This window comes from Ruditapes philippinarum, unplaced genomic scaffold (genome assembly GCF_026571515.1).
Source record: "Ruditapes philippinarum isolate M1 unplaced genomic scaffold, ASM2657151v2 ctg174_1_1_1_1, whole genome shotgun sequence".
In the NCBI taxonomy this organism is placed as follows: domain Eukaryota; kingdom Metazoa; phylum Mollusca; class Bivalvia; order Venerida; family Veneridae; genus Ruditapes; species Ruditapes philippinarum.
In genome coordinates, this window is record NW_026859355.1 from 100,258 (window position 1) to 120,592 (window position 20,335).

General features: G+C 33.2%; 1 protein-coding gene across 1 annotated transcript in view; it reads left to right on the forward strand.

The window, feature by feature from the left end:
* The window catches only part of LOC132756215 (interferon-induced protein 44-like), a 78,323-nt gene that overhangs the window by 43,345 nt on the left and 14,643 nt on the right, over window positions 1-20,335 (forward strand). The window contains exons 2-4 of the mRNA XM_060747223.1: window positions 7,424-7,482; window positions 16,415-16,612; window positions 17,785-17,925. Of these exons, the coding sequence (XP_060603206.1) occupies window positions 7,424-7,482; window positions 16,415-16,612; window positions 17,785-17,925 (398 nt within the window). The remainder of the gene's footprint in view (window positions 1-7,423; window positions 7,483-16,414; window positions 16,613-17,784; window positions 17,926-20,335) is intronic.

The following is a 20,335-nucleotide window of genomic DNA, read 5'->3' on the forward strand; positions in this document are numbered from 1 at the left end:
ATGTTTATTTTGTTTTAATATATTGTTACATGTGTGTCATAAGATATATGATAATATAATAAAATTATTTAATGGAAGTGTGACTCTCATTTGGTTACTCTATCGATTATTGTCAATATAACATCTCAATTGCTTGAGAATGATAAGTTCTTTTAGAGCATATGTAACTAAGGTGCATTTTTAATAATGTAATCTACAGGGATTTATTTCTCCGGTAAGGACATATACCTTTCTCAATTAGCAGTAACGAAACAAATAAACATTTTACAATTGTAGTTCTGCAGAGCTAATAATACGGTAATGATTCCGTATATTATGCCTTGATTGTTAATGTAAAACGAACTTGACCCGTTATACCCGGTCGTTCCCTTATACAGGGTCTCAATATATTCTATATATTCTGGTTTTTCATTTTCCGTTACTATTCGGTGAGTACCGGAATCTTATCATAGCACGTAAACGCCCGTATTATGTTCAAAAATACGGGACCGTATAATTCCCGTATATCAGTTATATTTTTTCGCAGTGCTGCCCCCTTGTCTTAATTTGATGACTGATTAGTTTTGCTGATCAGATCTTATATCTCTGTTGGATCTATTCTGGATAACTCGATATAATGTATTCCGCTGAAGAAGTTAGAAGCTGACGGCCTGTCAAAAAATCTATCTGGAGTAGGTCTTTTACTCGAATCTGGTTGGGCACCCGAGAACTTCCTTTTAAAGCCAGACCTTTTTACATCTGGAATTAAAATCGTCAATCTGTTTCTTTTTCTCTTTGCGAGCTTTTTAACAAAGACTCTAAAACCGGCACCAAACACACCCTCACCAGTTAAAGGTAAATTAGAAAATTCCAAATTGTCTGGTTGCTCAAAAAGAGCAGTATCTGTCATAGCTACCGATCTTCTGATAACATGGTGGAACGCCCTTGAACGACCTAACTGGTCAAGAGCCTTAGTTGACATGGCAAACACATCTTTAACATGTTGGGTTGCCTTCTCTTTATTGAAATCGTCTGATTCCAGAAACTGTAGAAAATTACCTAAGCTCTGTTGGATGTACATCTGTATAATTAAACCTAGACGAGCTGCTTGTTGCCCTTTGTAAGCAATTTTTTCTACCATTTTACAAGGCTGAGTAAATAAAGTCCTGCCTTTACTTTTAACAAAAGAGGCTCTGTTACCAAAACGTTTAGTTAAGCAACATTCAACTAAAGAATCAAGAGGAGGCACCTGTAACCATTTTTCTGATTCACTGTCCACAGGAAAAAGATCAAAATTTTCCTCAGAAAAGGCAGACAGAAAATTTGGCTCTTTACATCTGTAACTGTTATTTAACACTTCAATTTGTGATGAATCTAACACCAAACCATCTTTTTTTTCATTCTTCTTAACCAGGGCATCATCCCCAAACATGTCCACGAGACATTTCTTTTGCATGTCTGATAAATGTTCTTCTCTTTGTGAAAGAGCACTTGCAGAATTTTCTAACTCACAGTCTGATTTTTCGGAGTCATAATCACGTGGGGAAATTTGTCCATGAGCCATAATAGAAACTTGATCTTCTAAATCACTTTCATTATCGCTAAATAATCGTCTTTGTGACGAATTTTGTACCGAAACCGTCGACTTGTTTGTCAAGTCCCTAGAACTTCCCTCACGAGGGCGAGACTGTTCTTTATCTAACATTTTGTGTAACATGTCTTCAATAACAGAAAAACGTCTACTCAATTCATTATACTTAGAATGTTTTTTACCCTTTTTCTTCTTACTTGACCTTGAATGGTGAGGAATTTCACTCGATCCACGAGGCGAGTGCGACGACGTGTTTGTCACGTCGGAACCACTATCCGAGGCAAGTTCTCCTTCTTCCGCCGATTTATTCGACGCCATAATCCAATAGAAGTTGAATAAAACGAAACTCAACTAATAAAGTAACTTTCTAAGTCCAAAGACTTTGAAAAGAGTCTAAATTCACGGAGATGCGAACACTTTCGCAAGATAAGAGAAACTGAATCAAGCATGGGTTTCAACCGGAAGTGACCTACTAGAGGTCAAAAGTTTATCTTCCGGATATGAGTCTATTATGCGGATCAAGAGAGAGAAATCCATATAGTAATGTCAGGTAAGTTTATTTATGAAATAAAATGAATGAAACGAACAATGTTTTCATCCGAAATGTTCTTATATTCTTCTATATCCTGTATTACTTCACTGGTCTTTTGAAACAACCACTAGCAGATTTTGTTCAAAAATTCAAACGTTTATACCGATAAAGCCCCATATGTAGCAAATGTTATGATATACCGCGTCTCCTTTGTAAAAAATGTTGATTTTACCCGACTTTGCGGTTCTAGCTTGCTGAATATATTTGCTCCGTTCTTATCATGAATTAGTACATCTATCGTCAGTATTTGATATCTTTTCATTTTTTTTATGACTGACTTAATTTGCCTCCCTCATATATACGCACATTGCAACATCGAGATTTTGTTTTTGTTTACACGGTCTTAATTTATATTTCCACTATTGCTATCATATGAAATGGTGTTCTTAGCTGTTTTTTTTTTTTGGGGGGGGGGGGGGTTACAGGTTTCACATTTGGACTGATGTGCAATTTCACTGTTTTGCTTTTCAATTTTCCAATTCTTTAGTACATTCCAGGGTAATATTCTTCAATCTTTGTTTTCAAAGTGATATCCTTACTAATTCATTTCACACGATGGGTCAAATATCCAAATATTTCTTTCTCAAGATAAACTTTTCAACAGTTATTTTCCCATTCTTTTCGATAGATCAATTCATGTACCTTTTTACTTGCCTGTGGATAGCCTCCCACGCAAAGCAAATGTTTAAATAATTGTTTCCCTGAATTGTAAATTTTGTTCCATCCATAATGTTTACACATGAACTTGTGTCAGTCGTTAATGTTATGTTCTTTTCTACCACAATTAATTTTGTTTGGGGCGTTTACCTTTTATAGTCTTTTTCAACACGTTTTACTGTACTGTAGTAGATCAATCTTCCTCTGAATTAGACTGTTAGTCCTCGTTACGGCTTACTTCAATTACTTTGCCTCTTTTTGACTTTTGCCAACACTGTGCAAAGTCACCAATTGATGAGCACTTGTTAAAGATGTTTCTTTTCGTTAACCAAGGGGTATAACTATGGATAAATTCATATCCACAATTCCTGCATTGATTGTCTCGCAACGCGCCACGATATTCATCGCGCTGATGTGATTGGTAATTCCCCGGAAAATCCCCACAGTTCTGCGTGAAAAATATATGTCGTGCATACGTTCTCACACGTGCTGGTCGACCTCGCCCGCTTCAAGTGAATTTCGATACCTTTCTTACCAATTTGGAGGCACTTTGGCGTACTAATCACTCCGTTCAAGCATCCTACCCATAATCAAAATAGCATCAAGTTTGTTTTTAATCGGGGTCAAATAACGTTATTTATTAGACTCACAGTGTTGAATACTTGCTGTTATATTTCGGCATCAATATTAGTAAATCCACATGTTTTCCATAGTGACCGTAACCCCATTACGTTTACATTTAGGGATGTTTTTCCAAATTTTTGTATGCTCAAAAATTGTATATTTCTGACTGGATGTTCTTCTGTAATGAAAAATAGCCTCCAAGCACTTTCTTTGTTGATTCATACGTTTTTTTTCATAATTTCGTCTCAACGTCGTATATGTCGTAAATTATTTCACCGGCATAATGTATCATTAATGCTATTTTTTTATCATCATCGTCCACTGTCATTCCCTTGGATAAATTCTCTAAACGACCAATCCATTTTTCCTACCATGATCCTGAATTTGTTTGTCCGTCCCAAGATAGAAACGTGGAAAATATGGCAAGTTGTTCATTGTTTTACTTTGTAGTCTTTGTCATCAATCCATAAACTAGTAAACAATTAATATTTAAATAACCTTAAAAATACTTAATCAAATATTTTAAAATCCTCGTCACCAGATGATATGTCCAGGGGCTAGATGTTATAAGAAACACATTGACTTTAAATACGTTTATTTAGGTAGCCATATTATATGTTAACCGGAAGTACAGTACAGTGTTATCCATCATGACTAGTTTTAATGTTTAATCTTATTGCAATATAATGACAAAAACTTCAATCGCAGATTTTCTGTTTTTAATTTATTCCAATATATCTTAAAATTGGACAATACTTAACTGATTTTTTTTTCTTTTTAAAAAATATCTCTTTCTCAAAATCCGATAATTAAAAAAGATTATGAATGTTATTGTTTAATTTAATGGAAACAGCAAATTAGGTGACAAGATGTATTATCATCTAAATTGTTGGGAAGGTTGGTTGAGTAAACAAAGATGTGTCCTTCCGTTTTAACTCACATGTACACAGAGTGCCACAAGTGAGCATCCGTTCATCCGTAGTTATCCGTCGTTATCCAAAATACATGTATATTTGACTACATCGTTTTCTAAAGCATTCCGTAGATTTTAACCAATGTGAATGGTCCTGAGATTACTCTCTTCAAAAGTTATAAAAATTGTTAAAGTTTGATGCCAAATAGGTCATAGTAGCTTAAAATGAAAATTTGAAGAATCTTCTCTTCAGTCATTGTAATGGATTAGATAAATTGCTTGTACCGCATTCCTTTGATCCTCTATCAAAGAAATATAAAAGGTCAAAGGTTTCCACCTCCTTTGGTCACGTAATCACTAGACATTATTGTAGTGATCTGAAATTTGCAACTATAACTGTAACATAACTGAACTGCATGAACTCAATTCCTTACCTTAACTGACTTGAATTTAGAAGTCATTTTTCTTCTAATCTTTAATAATGAGGACATGTTGACATTTACAATAATGTACTAGCCATCTGTGTTTTACTAGAAATCAAAACACCAACCCATGTATACAGGTTATGAGCCAGATTTAATCTATAATGTTTTCCTTGTTTATCCTCAATTTTTACGATTTGCAGCTGAGTTTAACTTCTAAGGGGAATTGTCACTTTCACTCGTTAACTGTGATTATAAATTCTATTGTTATTGATTATAAATTATTTAAGTCACTGTTTGGCCAAGTAAACATATTTAATTCCCTATATTTTTTTATAGTTATCGTCCGTTTTCTTAGAATAACGTGCTTCCACTTTCAAATCGAACTTTTTCCGGTATGTTACTAGGGACAGCTGGCTACAGCTTAATTATTGACGAAATTCTGCAGCCTGGGTTTTGTGTATTTTCTTCGTCGAATAGGTATAATTGTTTAAACTGATGCCTTATCATTGTTACAAAATGTTCAATGTATATTTTTATTTTTTCACTGGTTTAAGACTCTTATTAATTTTCTGGCCGTTTTGGTAATTCAACCAATAATTTTGCTCGGACCAACCATTTTTGGTTCCAACCACAACCACTTTGCTAAGCCAACCACTTCAACCACTCTTGTTTGGTTAGGATTTATCCTGGGTATAAAGAGCCAAATTTTTGGTTGAACAGCCCAGTCCTGACTAGAACTTCAGAGGCAAAACCCCGTTTTGTTGATATACTAATTTGAGCGGAAAAATTACAAATGCCGTCTGCAGCATTACGTTCATTAAAGTAATTAAGCTTTCTTTAATGCTTCCGAGGGATCACTTTGTTCCAGATTTTATTCTTGATAAATAACGAGTTATTTATTTAGATTAAACAGTTCTGAACTATTTTTTTAGATATTTTATCTTTATAACACGTTTTATTAACATTTTACATCTTTATTAACTATTTAACTGCTTGTTGAAGATAGTCACGGTACATTGGTACGCCTTTTCTCCATGTTAAAGGATTAACACGAATTTACAGTATTTATATTTATCCCGTTAGTTATTTCGGCCCGATAACAAGGTGCCGTATATTTTTCTTGATCTACGGCTCTCGATCACGTGCTATACGTGGTATGCATGAATTGGCACCTGTTCGCCGAACTACTTTCTAACAACACCTCTTTGTACGGTTTTTTTATTGTGAGCGATAACACTATGTATGTCCGATAATGATTACTGTTTAATTACAAAATAAAAAAAAATATTAACTTACTGAAAGTGTTTGTTTTGTTTAAAATCTTCATCGAAGACCTAAATAAGACATACAAGTCTATTTATGTAAAACAAGCGTTCATAGTATCGATATACGAAATGTCAAACTACTGTAAAGACGATGAAATTTGCGAAGATTTAAGCCAGGGGACTTTTGACATCCTTTGGGGTGATTTATGAGAAAGAATAAGAATCAGATTATAACTGCTGTTGCAGAGGTGTCTAATGTTGACCTTATGAATGAACATGAAATTGATACTGAAATGCTGATTACTGAAATGACTGAAGATCATGGTAATTACTGAAATCATACAGACACACTACCTGTCGCTTATGAAACTAAAAGGTCTACTATTAGTAATACTGTAGCAAATAAATTCCCATCTACTTCTACTGAAACATATGAAAATTCCATGTCTTGCTAGGACATTTAAGAATCAACAAAAATTGATCTAACTGAATCAGAATTCATAGACATTTCTTCTAATGATGTTAGAAATATAATATTAAATGAAGAGAACAACAATACACTAAAGAAATGTCTTATGTAGCGAAATTTGAAAGATTTCTAGCAGCTTAACAAGACAAAATAATCCATGAAATTGAACCAGACCTGTTAGACGAGTTTTTAGCCAACTTAATTCTATCAGTAAGGAAACCATATGGAAATGATTATGAATCTTCTAATATCAGAAACATGGTATGAAGCATTAATACTATTTTTTTACGGCGCAGAGGTCAAAGCTTACAAAAACAACGTAACAACAGGGGATATAACTCTATTAAAATTAAAGGTAACTTGCCTTATTTAATTAAAAAAAACGTGGCAGGATAAATAGAATGATAGATTGGTGCCTTGGATGCAGACGTTTATCTGGCCCTGCCTTCGGCTCACCCAATAAATTCCTACGCCTCGCCAGATAAACTTTCTCCATCCACGGCACCAACCTATTATTCTCTATTTCCTGTGAATAGAATAAACTTTTTTATTCTTATCCTTTTAAACTTTACGTTAAAGGTAACGTATAAAAACATCTTCACACATCCGTGATGTTAAGCGAAATAATTCACTGACGTGACTGATGGAGAAAAGCGGTGAAATAACATGTGCAACAACAGGAAAATGTTGTCAAAATCATAATAACCTTTAATTCGCACAAAAAAAACAACAACAAAAAAACATAGAGAAAATTGGACAACATGTTGATACACACTTGCGGTCATATTCAGTGATAATTGATTGATTATTTAGTAGCATGCGTTACAAAATCGGTATCAGACGGAAATACAAAATCACCTATTTTATAAGCAAAAGTGGATAAATATATCTTTTTTCGTCCATTACAGGTCTAACATGGTGGTTTCCCTGGAGAGAACCTGATGAAGGCTTCTGTTGGACCGAAGACGTGAGTTTTTTTCATTTTAAAAAAGTTATCACCAGTATGGAACAGAAAGAGCAACGAAACAGCCTCTGAGTATTAATCAGATGGCCGAGTGTTTTGATGTTCTTATTCTTTTGTATCATAGTCAAACATAAAAGCATGTACCCTGTTGTCGCAATATAAAATCCCAGAAAAGGGTAACCAATTAACGAGCACCTGAATATGATATTTATATCGCTTTCCCTTTCTCTGTCATCACAATAATTAACCCCAGCAAAAATGAGCCAATCATTGGCATGATCTGGATGCGGGTAACTAATACCATCATTACAGTTAACGCACTGTGTATATGTATATTATATATATATATATATATATATATATATATATATATATATATATATATATATATATATAACCAAAAACACAGTCAATGAGTTAACTTATTTAATTATTTGCCACCCGGCAAATTACTTAACCCTGACACGTTTTCAATAGAAATGTCCCCAAACTATGATACACATGAAACGTAACTCCTTCCGTTCTTTAAATACCGTATTTTCCGGACAATATGACGCGGCCTATACGTTAAAAATTATCAAAATTACTTTTTTGTTCTTAGTTGTAATATTACAATTAAAATACTTTTAATTGGCCAAGATACATTACAATGACATTAAATTCTATGGTTTCTATATTAGCTACAGCAAATAATTAAATGATATTTATTTTAAAATAAATTTTGGTTGCAAATTTAAAAAAAAAATCGGTCTAACTATACCATAATAACGACCGGTTTAGTTTCTAACTTTTGTCAGCTTAATCATAAATAAGGTAAACAGGTTTTCAGAATGTCATTTTCATTTATATTTAGATAGTTTACAAATTTAAACTCTTTTTTAAATTACAATAACTAAATTACAATAAATGCGGCTTGGCGTCAGGTTTTGTTGATCTTGATTGTGCGATTTTTTACGCAGACGTCTCAATTCGTCTTCATAGTACTACCGTTTATGGAACGACCTTGCTCAAGATAGTCAATCATGATTATTTCCTGGATATCCCAAAAAAATGAAGTCATCATCTTCCCTGCTGATGGCATCCTCTTCATTTATTCGGAGGGGGTGAGTCAGAGTGCTTCCACTGCATGCTCAGTTGTTTGTTTTTTTTGGATTCGGGTTTGAAGTGATGGACCCATATTTCATCATGACTTACGATCTGGTAGATAAAATCAAGTTCATCCTCGTAGCGAGACAAAAGATATTTTGAAATGTCAAGCCTGGTCAGTCAACTGTCTGGGGACCCATCTAGCGGAAACCTTTGACATGCCATAGACATCAGTCAGAATTGCTGAACTGAACCAAAGCTAATACTCACTTCCCTAGCAATCCTTCACAGGTCTCCCCTTCTGTCGCACATGCCCAGATCGTACACAGCTTCGGCAGTTTCATCGTTGGTGGCCTCATTTGGCCAACCAGGCCGCTTATCATCTCCAATGCTCTCCCTGCTCCTCTTAAATTAAGGTGCCCATTTTTTCACAGTGCTATATGAAGGGGAATCCTTCATGGATTTCCTTGGGGGACATCCCTTTCTTACAGAGGTACTTAATGACGGCTCTAATATCAACTTTCTCCATTCGGTATAAATGACACACCCCTCTACCGATCAAAGTGTGTTTTATGTAACTTTATCTGTGTAAAACTTGTGTAACTCGGTCAGTAATCTTCAATCAGATATCAGTATCGACGCATCGTGTGTAAATGTCCGTGTAGTGGCTAAAAGAATATCGGGCCGAGAACTTTTTGATCACACCTCGTAGATATTATATAAATAACACATGGGTTTGTGGATAACAGTAAAATATCATCCCGAGGAAAATACTGTTACCCAAGGCGTAGCCGAGGGTAACAGTATTTTTACGAGGGATGCTATTTTTACCCACAAACCCATGTGATATTTATTTTATTATCTCGAACAAATACTGTGATGATCTGAATTTGTATGTTACAAAAATAAACCAAGAGTAGCAATAACTAAACTGTCCTTACCTTGCAAGTTTTAAGTGTACTGTAGGCCTACTTGAGAAGCTGTTTTTCTTTTATTCTTTAATCAAGTGATGATATCTACCAGTCATAAACATACAAAAAGCTGTGTTTTATTAAGAAAACAAAACACTAATCCATTTATAAGGTTATGATCTGTGAAATCTGATCCTTCTGTATCCAGAATATTCTTCGCATGGTTTTTGACAAAGTGCATTACAAAATAACGATGATCTCCAACAGATGTCTGTCCACCAACTATATCTGTAACGTTTCACTGGTTAAAATTGTTAAATAATCCTTTGTTGCATGCTTTAATCGTCTGCATGTTCCAGTTTGACACAAAATTATTCACATTACAATTACTTCCGTTGAAAACATATGTTTACTTTTTGACTATTCAACAAAAAGATAGTTCATACGCGAAAAGAACTCTACTGTAGGGTGCAAAGAACTAAATTTTATTAGAGTCATACTTACTTTTGTGATGCCCTAGGCTCTATCGTGGAAAATAAGAATGAATCGAGAGAAAAATGGCGGCCATTTTATTTCATTTAATTTAGAAAAAAGACCACGTGACCGGATTTTATACTGTTAAAAATACTGGTACCTATGTAACAGTACAAAAGTCTTAGTCACGTGGTACACTTGCATTAACAGTAAGAATAACTCCCAGAGGCCTATCGGAAATTAACATTATGAAAAAAGTGAGGGGTAATAACATTTAATTACTTTGACATTTTGAAATTTAGCCCAAAACTCGCAGTTCTGAATCATTTGTATTTCATGTACTTTCCGAAAAGCTTATTATTCTGCCCTAGCTCTGCATTTTGTAATGCCTCGGTGACATTTCAGTTTAGATAGAATCTATAGTCTCATGTATGTCAGAATAATTATTCTGTCATTTCTCATTACAAAACTTTTATTTACAATCAATTCTGACCTATAATACTATACCATTTTTGATTTCACCTATTAGGACGACCATTAAAGGAATATTCATTTAATTTGCTACACACATAGTAAGCTTTTTGCTTTGATTTATTTTCCTGCAGCTTTTTTATACGCCCGTAAAAAATTCGTCGTATATTATATGCACCTGGCTGTTCGTTCGTCCGTCAGTCTGTCAGCAGTTTTCGTGTCCGGTCTTTATTGTTTGAACAGGTGGAAGAAAATTAAAACTGGTTGGCAGTAACCATCATTTTAATTATAATTAGACGATGTGCAGAGTTCATGATTGACCTTTATCTTGTCAAGGTGACACTAAATCATTTTTTCATCTATTTCAAAATTCTGTGTCCGCTCTGTATCTTTTGAAACGATAGAAAGAAAGTAAAACATTTTGGTAGTAATATTTCTTATAATGAGATGGTGTGGAAAACAAGCGCAGTCTTGGGATTTACGAGATGCAATTTAAACTCGCCCCGACCCGGGAGTTACTTGTTTTTTTATAGAATTGTTATGTAGGAGTTCTCGTGTCCGATCTGTATCTTTCGAACAAGAAAATTGGAATGTTAAGTACCATAATTACATAATATAAAGTGCAGGTTTGACTTAAACCAGGTCAAGGTCAAGCAAATTATTAGTCGCAATGTGTTATTATCGAAATGTTGTGTCCGCTCCAGTTGTAGGAAATTAAATTTATTTGGCAGAATTTTTTTTTTATTGAGGTGATGTACATAGCGCAGATTCAGGCTTCTTCGGGTCAAGGTCATACTGACTCATTCAAAATCCTTAAACAAGTGTTTATATTATGAAGGGATAATATACTTGAATGTGAGGTATGTTATCACCCAGAAGTTTTAAAAATATATTACTTTATTATGTTTTTTTTATCAAACTTTATATATAGTTTTTCTGTTAAGATTATAATTATTAAAGAGTTCATAAGTTTATTTGATTTCATTATAGTTTTAAAATAAGGCATTCTTAATAATTAAAATGGATGTTAATTAAAATATGTAAATTCAGTAAATAACAAAAAGTTGTAAATTATACATATTATTGCCATTTTTAAGGCAATTTATTAAAATAAAGATCTCTAGGTTACTTGTAATTCTTAATTCGAACACGCTATTTCGGTTTAGCCATATTGTGGGCAAATATCTTACTAATATCTTATTGGATTAATATCTTATATTATTACCCCTCACATTTTACGTAACGTTAATTTCCCATAGGCCCATGGGAGTTATTCTTACTATTAATGCAAGTGTACCACGTGACCAAGAAATTTAAATTGTTACAGGGGTAACAGTATAAAATAAAATAAAATGACCGCCATTTTTATCGATTCATTGTTATTTTCGAAGTTTACCACAATAGGGCATCACTAGAGTTACTATGACCACCAATAAAATTAAGTTGCTTGCACTCTGGACAACAACAGTAACAGCAAAAATATCATCCCGATGAAAATACTGTCACCCGAGACGTAAAACAGTTGAATAGTAAAAGTAAATTATGTAACTTCGAAACGTTGCATCAAATATTGGTTACGATCATTCCGTTTGCCCCATATCTGAACTATACGTTTATGCTATAATATGCAATGCTTTTTGCTGATAAATATCATACATCAATTTCACATACGCATAAGGGCTTTAAGACAACTAGTATACTCCGGCAAGATTTTCCATAATAAGGGCATACACATAAAAGGCCTATGTGCACTGCCATGTTTCTGTCTAACGGATCCTCCGTTAAATAAGGTTTGTCACACACATTTCTCAATCTTCTCTAGAACTAAGTTACTTTTTGCACACACACCACAACTATTTTGATTTAAAAACACATGTCGATTTCCATAGTCGTCCAAAGTGGTAATTCCATTGCATCAGAAAAAGAATGACTTCTTCCTCATTCAGAACTGTCCTAAAATGTCCTTGTGTCTGTTTTCGAATGCTATAACCTTACGTATTTTTTAGTTAATTCATAATTGTTCTTTAAATGAACCTGCTTTTCACTATAACGCTAACTATTTGTTAATGTGCAGAGAACAGACATCAGTTTGTCATTCATAAAAAAATCATCGTAAGGTACCGCAATGTTTGCAAACATTTAGTTTATTAATTAATTATCATGCGTACGGTAACAATTAATGTAGTTATGTACGAATATGTCGTTATTTTTTCTTGTATTTAGTTCTGTTATGAACGGTTAATATGTTTGTGTTATTACTAATCAAATACATGTTCCAATACTATTTTAACATGTTTTAACATATTTGTCAGGTTGCCGATGACAGTTGAAGTAACGAATAACTCAGTAACATTTTCCTTAATACATGTATAAAGTATATTCATTTATTTTTATCATAGTATACAATTATATCTTCTGTTCTGCATACACTATATCGTTCGTACAAAAATTACAACATAAACCAAATATTTCAAGCAAACCGACTCTTACATACGTTATTTGTCAAGTTCCATAACCAATTTTTCATATCTTGCCAATTCACCTCGCTTAGAAATTATCGTACCGCTTGAGATTGACCTTGAATGTGATTATATGTTTAATGTTATTTAACCATACCTTGTAAAAATATCTGGAAAAAGTGATCCATCGGAAGCATTAAAATCGATAAAACTACATTAAAATTGCAGACTCGGTTTGATTGAGTCTGCACATAAGGAATAATGAAAAAGTGCAACATCCTTCCAACACACTCTAGCACCGGCTTGAGTGGAACTCAATTTTCCACAATTAAAATTGCTTGAACCAATGATTCTGAAGGACCAAATATAACTACACTGAAGGTTAGTAGGGGAAACTTTTACGACTGCCAGAAATTAGTATGATAATTATACTGTATTATGTATAAGTTTACTGCTCTGAACTCTACATTAATATTTAGACATGTATTTGTTTTGTTAATGGGCAAGTGGGTGTCAATATTGTTAATATTTTTAATACAGTACAGGTAGGTGTCCAATATTAATGTGTAAGTCCAATATTAATCGTGTAACACATTAATATCAGACAGCGTGTCGTGTAGTGAAGCTTGTATGACCACAGGACTTTATGAACAATTATCAAAAAAAAAAAAAAAAAAAAGATTAAGTAAAAAATGTAACCACTCTTTTTATATCATAAGGAGGAATGCAGCGTCTTTCTTTCGGCCTTTACGCATTTTTACAGAATTATACGACAAAAAAATAATTGTTATCTTGCGATGATTTCTTAGCTCATTTCTCGAATTCTATCTTCAAGCCTTCTGGTTTTCGATTTCCAAGCTCTTAAAATCATTTACGCTTCCCTAGTAAAAGGTAGCAGAGCGTCAGTAAGGATATGATTTTAATTTGATTGTTTAATTTCTTGCCTTTTGTCCGTTTTTCTTTTTTGAATACATTTAGTTGAAAATCATACTTGATTTGCTTCATTGTATGTACGTAATGTTTCAGTTAGTTCAACTTTACAGTCAGCTTTTCAAATAAATGTAATAGAGAAATTCAAAATAAAGGCGCTTATATTTGACCACATATGCATTTGACTTATATATAAATGCCATTTCAGACTCCTGTGGTATGACAAATATCAATTCAAAAATAATGATAAAATATCATTTTGTTTCATAAATATCCAAAATTCACAATAATGGTCATTTTACATCCGTGATAGTTAAAGTAAATTAACAAATTTCATTTCTACACTAAATGGTAAGTATAAACCCTTCCTAAAAATCATAAATCGTCTCAGTCAATCATTCAAAATATCCAGGATTTAACACAAATTTGAAAACTTTTTATTGTTCCTAATTCTTATAAAAAATCACCAGTGTAAATCGATGTATACTGTATGCGTGTAATTGGTATAATTTGTGTATATCAATGTGTTCATGTACATAATTGGTCATATTTCAAAACACGAAAATTTCATGCTACGGACATTTTGTTATTCAAGAGGCTACCTATAGTGTTTTGCAAGTAAGAAAAAATATTGCTAAAACATTAAGATTGTACATTTCTAGCACGAAATACATAATTTCTAATTTTGCAATAGATAATATGATATTTGACAGTAAAAGTAGTAATTTAAGTAAGATATAAGCCTCAAACTGACCAATAAGTAAAATATTGAATTCCCTTCGGTAGCATATTTAGAAGTTACAGTTTCCCCAATTGGATCATAATCAGCTCAAGCAAAGTTAGCCTGATTTTATTAAAAGCTTCTTATTGCCTTGACCCCCAGTAAAATGTTTCGTACTCAACAGATGTCAGATAGGTTTCATGTCCACTGCTTATGACAATTTCCATAAAACTAAGTACCTCTTGTATATATTTTGGAGGACATTAATTTCTTATGAACTTGACCTTGTCAATATCTACTGAGATTCCGTCTTGGGCAACTTAATATTAAATTGAGTTTTCGTTTGCTTTATTCCTAAGTTGTACTGTTTGAATAAAGACAGCTTGTTTAGAATGGCACTACTGTGTCACATTGAAGGTTCCATGATGAACGCCGTATGTACACATCTGCGGATGTTTCTAAATTCAAAATTTCACCATTTTCGTGCTAAATGTTGAATTCTGATTAAGCCGGTGCTAGGGGGCGTGGACGGTAACTTGCACTTTCCAGTACCGTCCATGAACAGGCTCAATCAAACCGAGCCTGCAACATTTTCAATGTTGACGTGTTGGACTTTCTTTAGGGATTCTGTTTTTCTCTATTTTAAAACAGACAACATTTAAGCAAATTATATGTTAATGAACGGACTATTTTTTCCCGGCATACAGACAGATAATATGAAGGGGTCCATTTAAGATGTACAGAAATGACTGTCTGATGCCATTCTAAAATCTTTTAAACGTTTTTTTAAAGACATAACTTGTTTTATTGCTTGATTAAGAATATTTCCCTTTTTCTAAAAGAACCCTTTGAGGTATTCACTTTAACCTTAAAATATTTGTTTAACAGTCTAGACCAAGTACGTCTGATAAGAATGTTTGCCCCCTTTTCTAAGTTGCCTTTTTTTTTGCTATCCAGTACTGAGAAAAATGGAGCACGCTGTCCGCTCACAAGAGTATTTGTAAACAATCTAGGATTGGGGCATTTTCGTTTACTAAGCACGTTCTTGTTAATTTCTTAAATCGTTATTTTGAGAGGTTGAGGCCTTATTGTCCGGAAAATTAGGTATATCTTTTCGTTTTTACGTAATATATCAATACAGCAGTACTACAACGCATTGTTCACAGTACGAAAAATACAGCTTTGTTTTAAGATTACCATAATATTGTTTAGAAACATGATTAATGATTAACCGTTCAAACGACAATATTACATAGTACCAGCAACTAATCATCTGATAATATAAAATTATTGACTAGTGAGCCATTGAATATGATGTGATATTCACCGGCAGATGACATATTGACCGAGGCGATAGCCGAGGTTAATATGATATTCTTTCGGTAAATATCACATCATATTCAATGGCTCACTAGTCAATAATTGTTTTATGATATTAATAGGCTAAAAAATATATAAAAAATCACAAAAATTACAATCTTATATGCATGTACTAATTTTGCCTTGTTGAAGCTCGGGAAAAATACGCACGCGATAGGCATGCAACGACTACGCGAACGCTGCTCATACAAAGATAATTCAAGTTTATACTCATCATTGCGGTGCGCCTTTAAGTATAATAGTAAAGTTATGATATTTTAATCGAGAAATATGCCATAAAGAACAAAAAGCAACAATTATTTTTTTAATAAACACGCGTAATTTACAGTCTACTGTGTATGATCATTGAATATGAGTCTCAAATCTATTTTAGACTGGGAAAATCCAATTCAGCCAGTGAATATGAAACTACTCCCAGTGAAAAGTTCTGTTGACTACTGTTTGGACAAAAGAGATGACAGCTATATTTAGATCATATAATAATAGTATTTATATTCTTTCAGACAGAAAAGAAACTAAAAACTGAGATTGAAGGAATTAAACCAACAGAAAGGTCTGGTCTCACAAAGTTAAAAGCTCTTACAATTGGCGCATGTGGACATGGGAAGTCGGCACTGATTAACTCAATTGCTTCAATAAATGCTGGCTACAAAACTACTGTTTGTAATGCTGCTCCGTCAAATGAAACTGTTACCAGAGTTGTGAGTTTTACACGTTATTTCTTTACGCTATCGGTTTTTATTTAGCACAGTGTTGTTAAAATACACTAAATCTTTCGTGTTTATCCTCTTTTATATTTGCAAATATTTCTCAATCTGAAACATTTATTATTAGTAGTATACTGAGTATATGAAATAGATTCAAATATATATAATTTAGCAAATATGCCCTATCTGTCTTCATTTTAAATCTACCATGGTTATTAAATAATAAGTAACGCTGTCTCTTTTTTATGTCACCGCAGCATCTGCGATGCGGTGGCATCAAGCGATTCAACAATGTGTGTGTGTTTGCGTGTGTGTGTGCGTGTGTGCGTGCGTGTGTGTGTGTTTGTATGTGTGTTATAAAGATTATATAGTGAACTTAAAAACTCTTCTTTTGAAAAACAACTTGTCAAATTTCAACAAAACTTGGCAGGATTGATCCTTGGGTGAAGGCCTTCCAAAGTTGCTCAAAGAATTTCATTCCATGCAGCATCTGGATGCCATGGCAACCAAAAGGAATTATAAGAATAATTTGTTTAAATCTTCTTGTAAAGACCCATAAGGCATATAGAATAGATATTTTGCATAAGGCATTGTATAGAAGACCTCTACCAAGATTATTCAAATTATAGCTTTGGGGTCAAAATTGGCACCGCCCCGGGGATCATTGATTTCCACTATGTGTACATTAAGTAAAAACTTTAAATACCTTCTTTCCTGATGGTGCAAGGCTTAGAGCTTTGATATTTGGTATATGATATCATCAAGAGGTACTCTACCAAAGTTGTTCAAATTTTGCTTTTAGTGTCAAAATTAACCCCGCCCTCGGAGTCATAGGTTTTTCTTATATGAATATTGTAAAACCTTTAAAAAATCATCTTCTCGAAACGGACAAATGCTAGAGGTTAGATATTTTGCATGAAACATTGTGTAGTGAACCTCTTCCAACATTTCTCAAACTATATCATAATTCTCAATCTCAATATGATAAGCATCAGAGACAATCATATATTTGTAACAAACATTATCATATTGAGATTCAGAATTATGATTCTTAAATCTTAAAAATACTGTAATAATATTTGTGTACATTTATGATATCGTATATTCGTCAAGTGTAGAGAAAAAAAAACTGACATTAAGGACTATATAAAATATTTGTATTTTAGTTCAGAGATATCGAGTTTGATGACGAATTTGGTCAATGTGTTTTTGGGGATATTTCTGGGCTTCCCCTGTCAACGGATATTGATCCATTTCTAGATGATATAAAGCTTATCATAAACGGTCATATTAAGAGCGGATATAAGGTAGGTTTACTTTAAATTCATTGAAATATGTTATATAGACATGATGTATTCATCGATGAAATCTTGACTAAAACGGAAGTACTTAAGAACCGAATACTATTTCTATTTGAGTATAAAGTACCGGATGGCATGTCCCACAAAAGACCAGTTTTTTCATCAAGATACTTTGACCAAAACATTGCTTTACCATCTTCGTTTAACACATCCATAGAATATATGTGTTCGGACATTCAACCACAGTTGTTTTTAGAATTTATATCATGATTTGTTTGGTGCATTTATGAACGGAACATCAATTTCTAACATTTTATCAATGAATACACAAAATGGTCACTGTTTCAATCATCCGCGCCTATGATAAATGCTATTCAAAGATATACATGTAATCGGTCAAAATATGAAGATGTCCCGTCCAGCATGTTTCTGGGGTTAGTAGGACAAAGGTCAAGGTAACAGTGACCTTCAGTAGCTAGTAGGACAAGGCTTTCATGGATGGCATCTTAATAACACAATCATTTGTACCTTTTTGGGACAATTTTATGTATTCATATAGGTTTAAAGCATTATTATACTCAATGAACCCCCACTGTGACGTATCTTCCGAATTGTTCAGCTCAAATCAGTTTTTGTCGCAGCTGGGGGGGGGGGGGGGCGACTGAAATATATTATACATTTTTGTATATAGTTTTATTAGTGGCTCTCTTCATTTGTTTATTTTTCTTTTATTTTGTTGTTATTTTATCGTCGACAACACAAAATAATAAACAAACATCGATTGAAACAGCAAAACAAAATTTATATCGTCGCATGATAAAAATTGTATTCGCTCTCTTATGGCAGAAATCAGATACCATAGATTTGTAAGTATATAATTCATCACTAATTGATGACTAGTAATTCCCTTTACGAAGATCTGTCCTGCTGTTAGGCTTTGGAATTTTGTTGTAAATAAGAATTGAAATTTTTGTTAAAAGGAGTTCTTTTTGAGTTAAGAAAGTATTTTACAACATTTAGATATAAAAGTTAATGTAATGTAATGACGTTTACCTACGTAATCAGTTAAATACACTGCACTACACTGCACATTCAAACAGTATATATTTATGAAAAAAATGCTATTTAACTTGTTAAAACAAAGTATAACACCCCTGACAAGTTTTAAAAGCATCTTGTTTCCTAAATTTTATACTTTTATAACGTTGCATTTAATATATGCCCGACGAAAGATGCAACATTTGTTGCTCAATTTCACGCATATTTTTGATAAAAATAAGTACTGTCAGAATACTAAAAAAACAACAATACACCGAAAGAATTGTTCCATGCTGAATATCTATAACCATTTTCAAAGCGCTTTGTTGTTAAACAAAGCCACAAGCAAAGTTTATTTTACACTGTGGACCTCGTTACGTCCGAGCGATCATAACTCTATATATCTTTTATGGAAGAGATTTTGGTTGTAATGGTTGATCCAATGTCCCTTGTTAAAAATGTTAACAAAGGTTTTTCGAGTAATTTCTTTGTTTCAGCTTTCTATATTCTTTCAACAAACTGTTTGGATGTAGTGCTAATTGGTTTAAACATATCTATTTTAAGCTCGATTGCGAAACAAGTTCTTGCAACTTATTTTCATCACTTAAGAGTAGGCTTCCTGGAACCAATAAATACTGATCTATGTATCAAAAAAACATGGTCGGGACCCGATTAGTGATCGACACCATGATCCCTGGGTTGAAAAGCAGACAACTTAACCACTTAGCCTCAGCTCCCCTTACAAATAAGTGCTAATTATTATTTCATTCCTGTAAACTGTTGGCTTAATAGCTCCCCCTGATCCATTAGTCTCTATGTGAAAGTCTTTGATCATCGCCATTTGCGGATGTTTCAAAATTCAAAATGGTACCAGTTCATGTTAAATTTTGAATAATGCTTAAGCCGGTGCTAGGGGGCGTGGTCGGTAGTTTGCACTTGACAGTACCGTCTATGAACAGGCTCAATCGAACTGAGCCTTCAACTTTTTCAATGTTGTCTTGTTTAGCTTTCTTTAGGGATTCTTATTTTTTCTATTTTGTAATTGGTTGATAAATTTCATTATATATTTTCTGACTAGCACTGCGGCCAATCTTGGCTTCTATAATTTTATAACGTTGAGCTTTCAATTTACATCCTGTGGTTATTTTTTGTCACTTATCTAGTTAATTTTGATAACATTTTCAATTCTGATAACAGATAATGTTAGATAATGTAAGATAATATATTATATAATGGAAATTCAAAGTTATGAATATCAAAAAAAAAAAAACTCTGATAATAACATTTTTAACCATCCAAATAGCGATCTTGATTAACAACAATCAAGAAGCCATCCAATTAAAAGTGTTGTATTTTACTCTTTATTTAATTCTTTGAA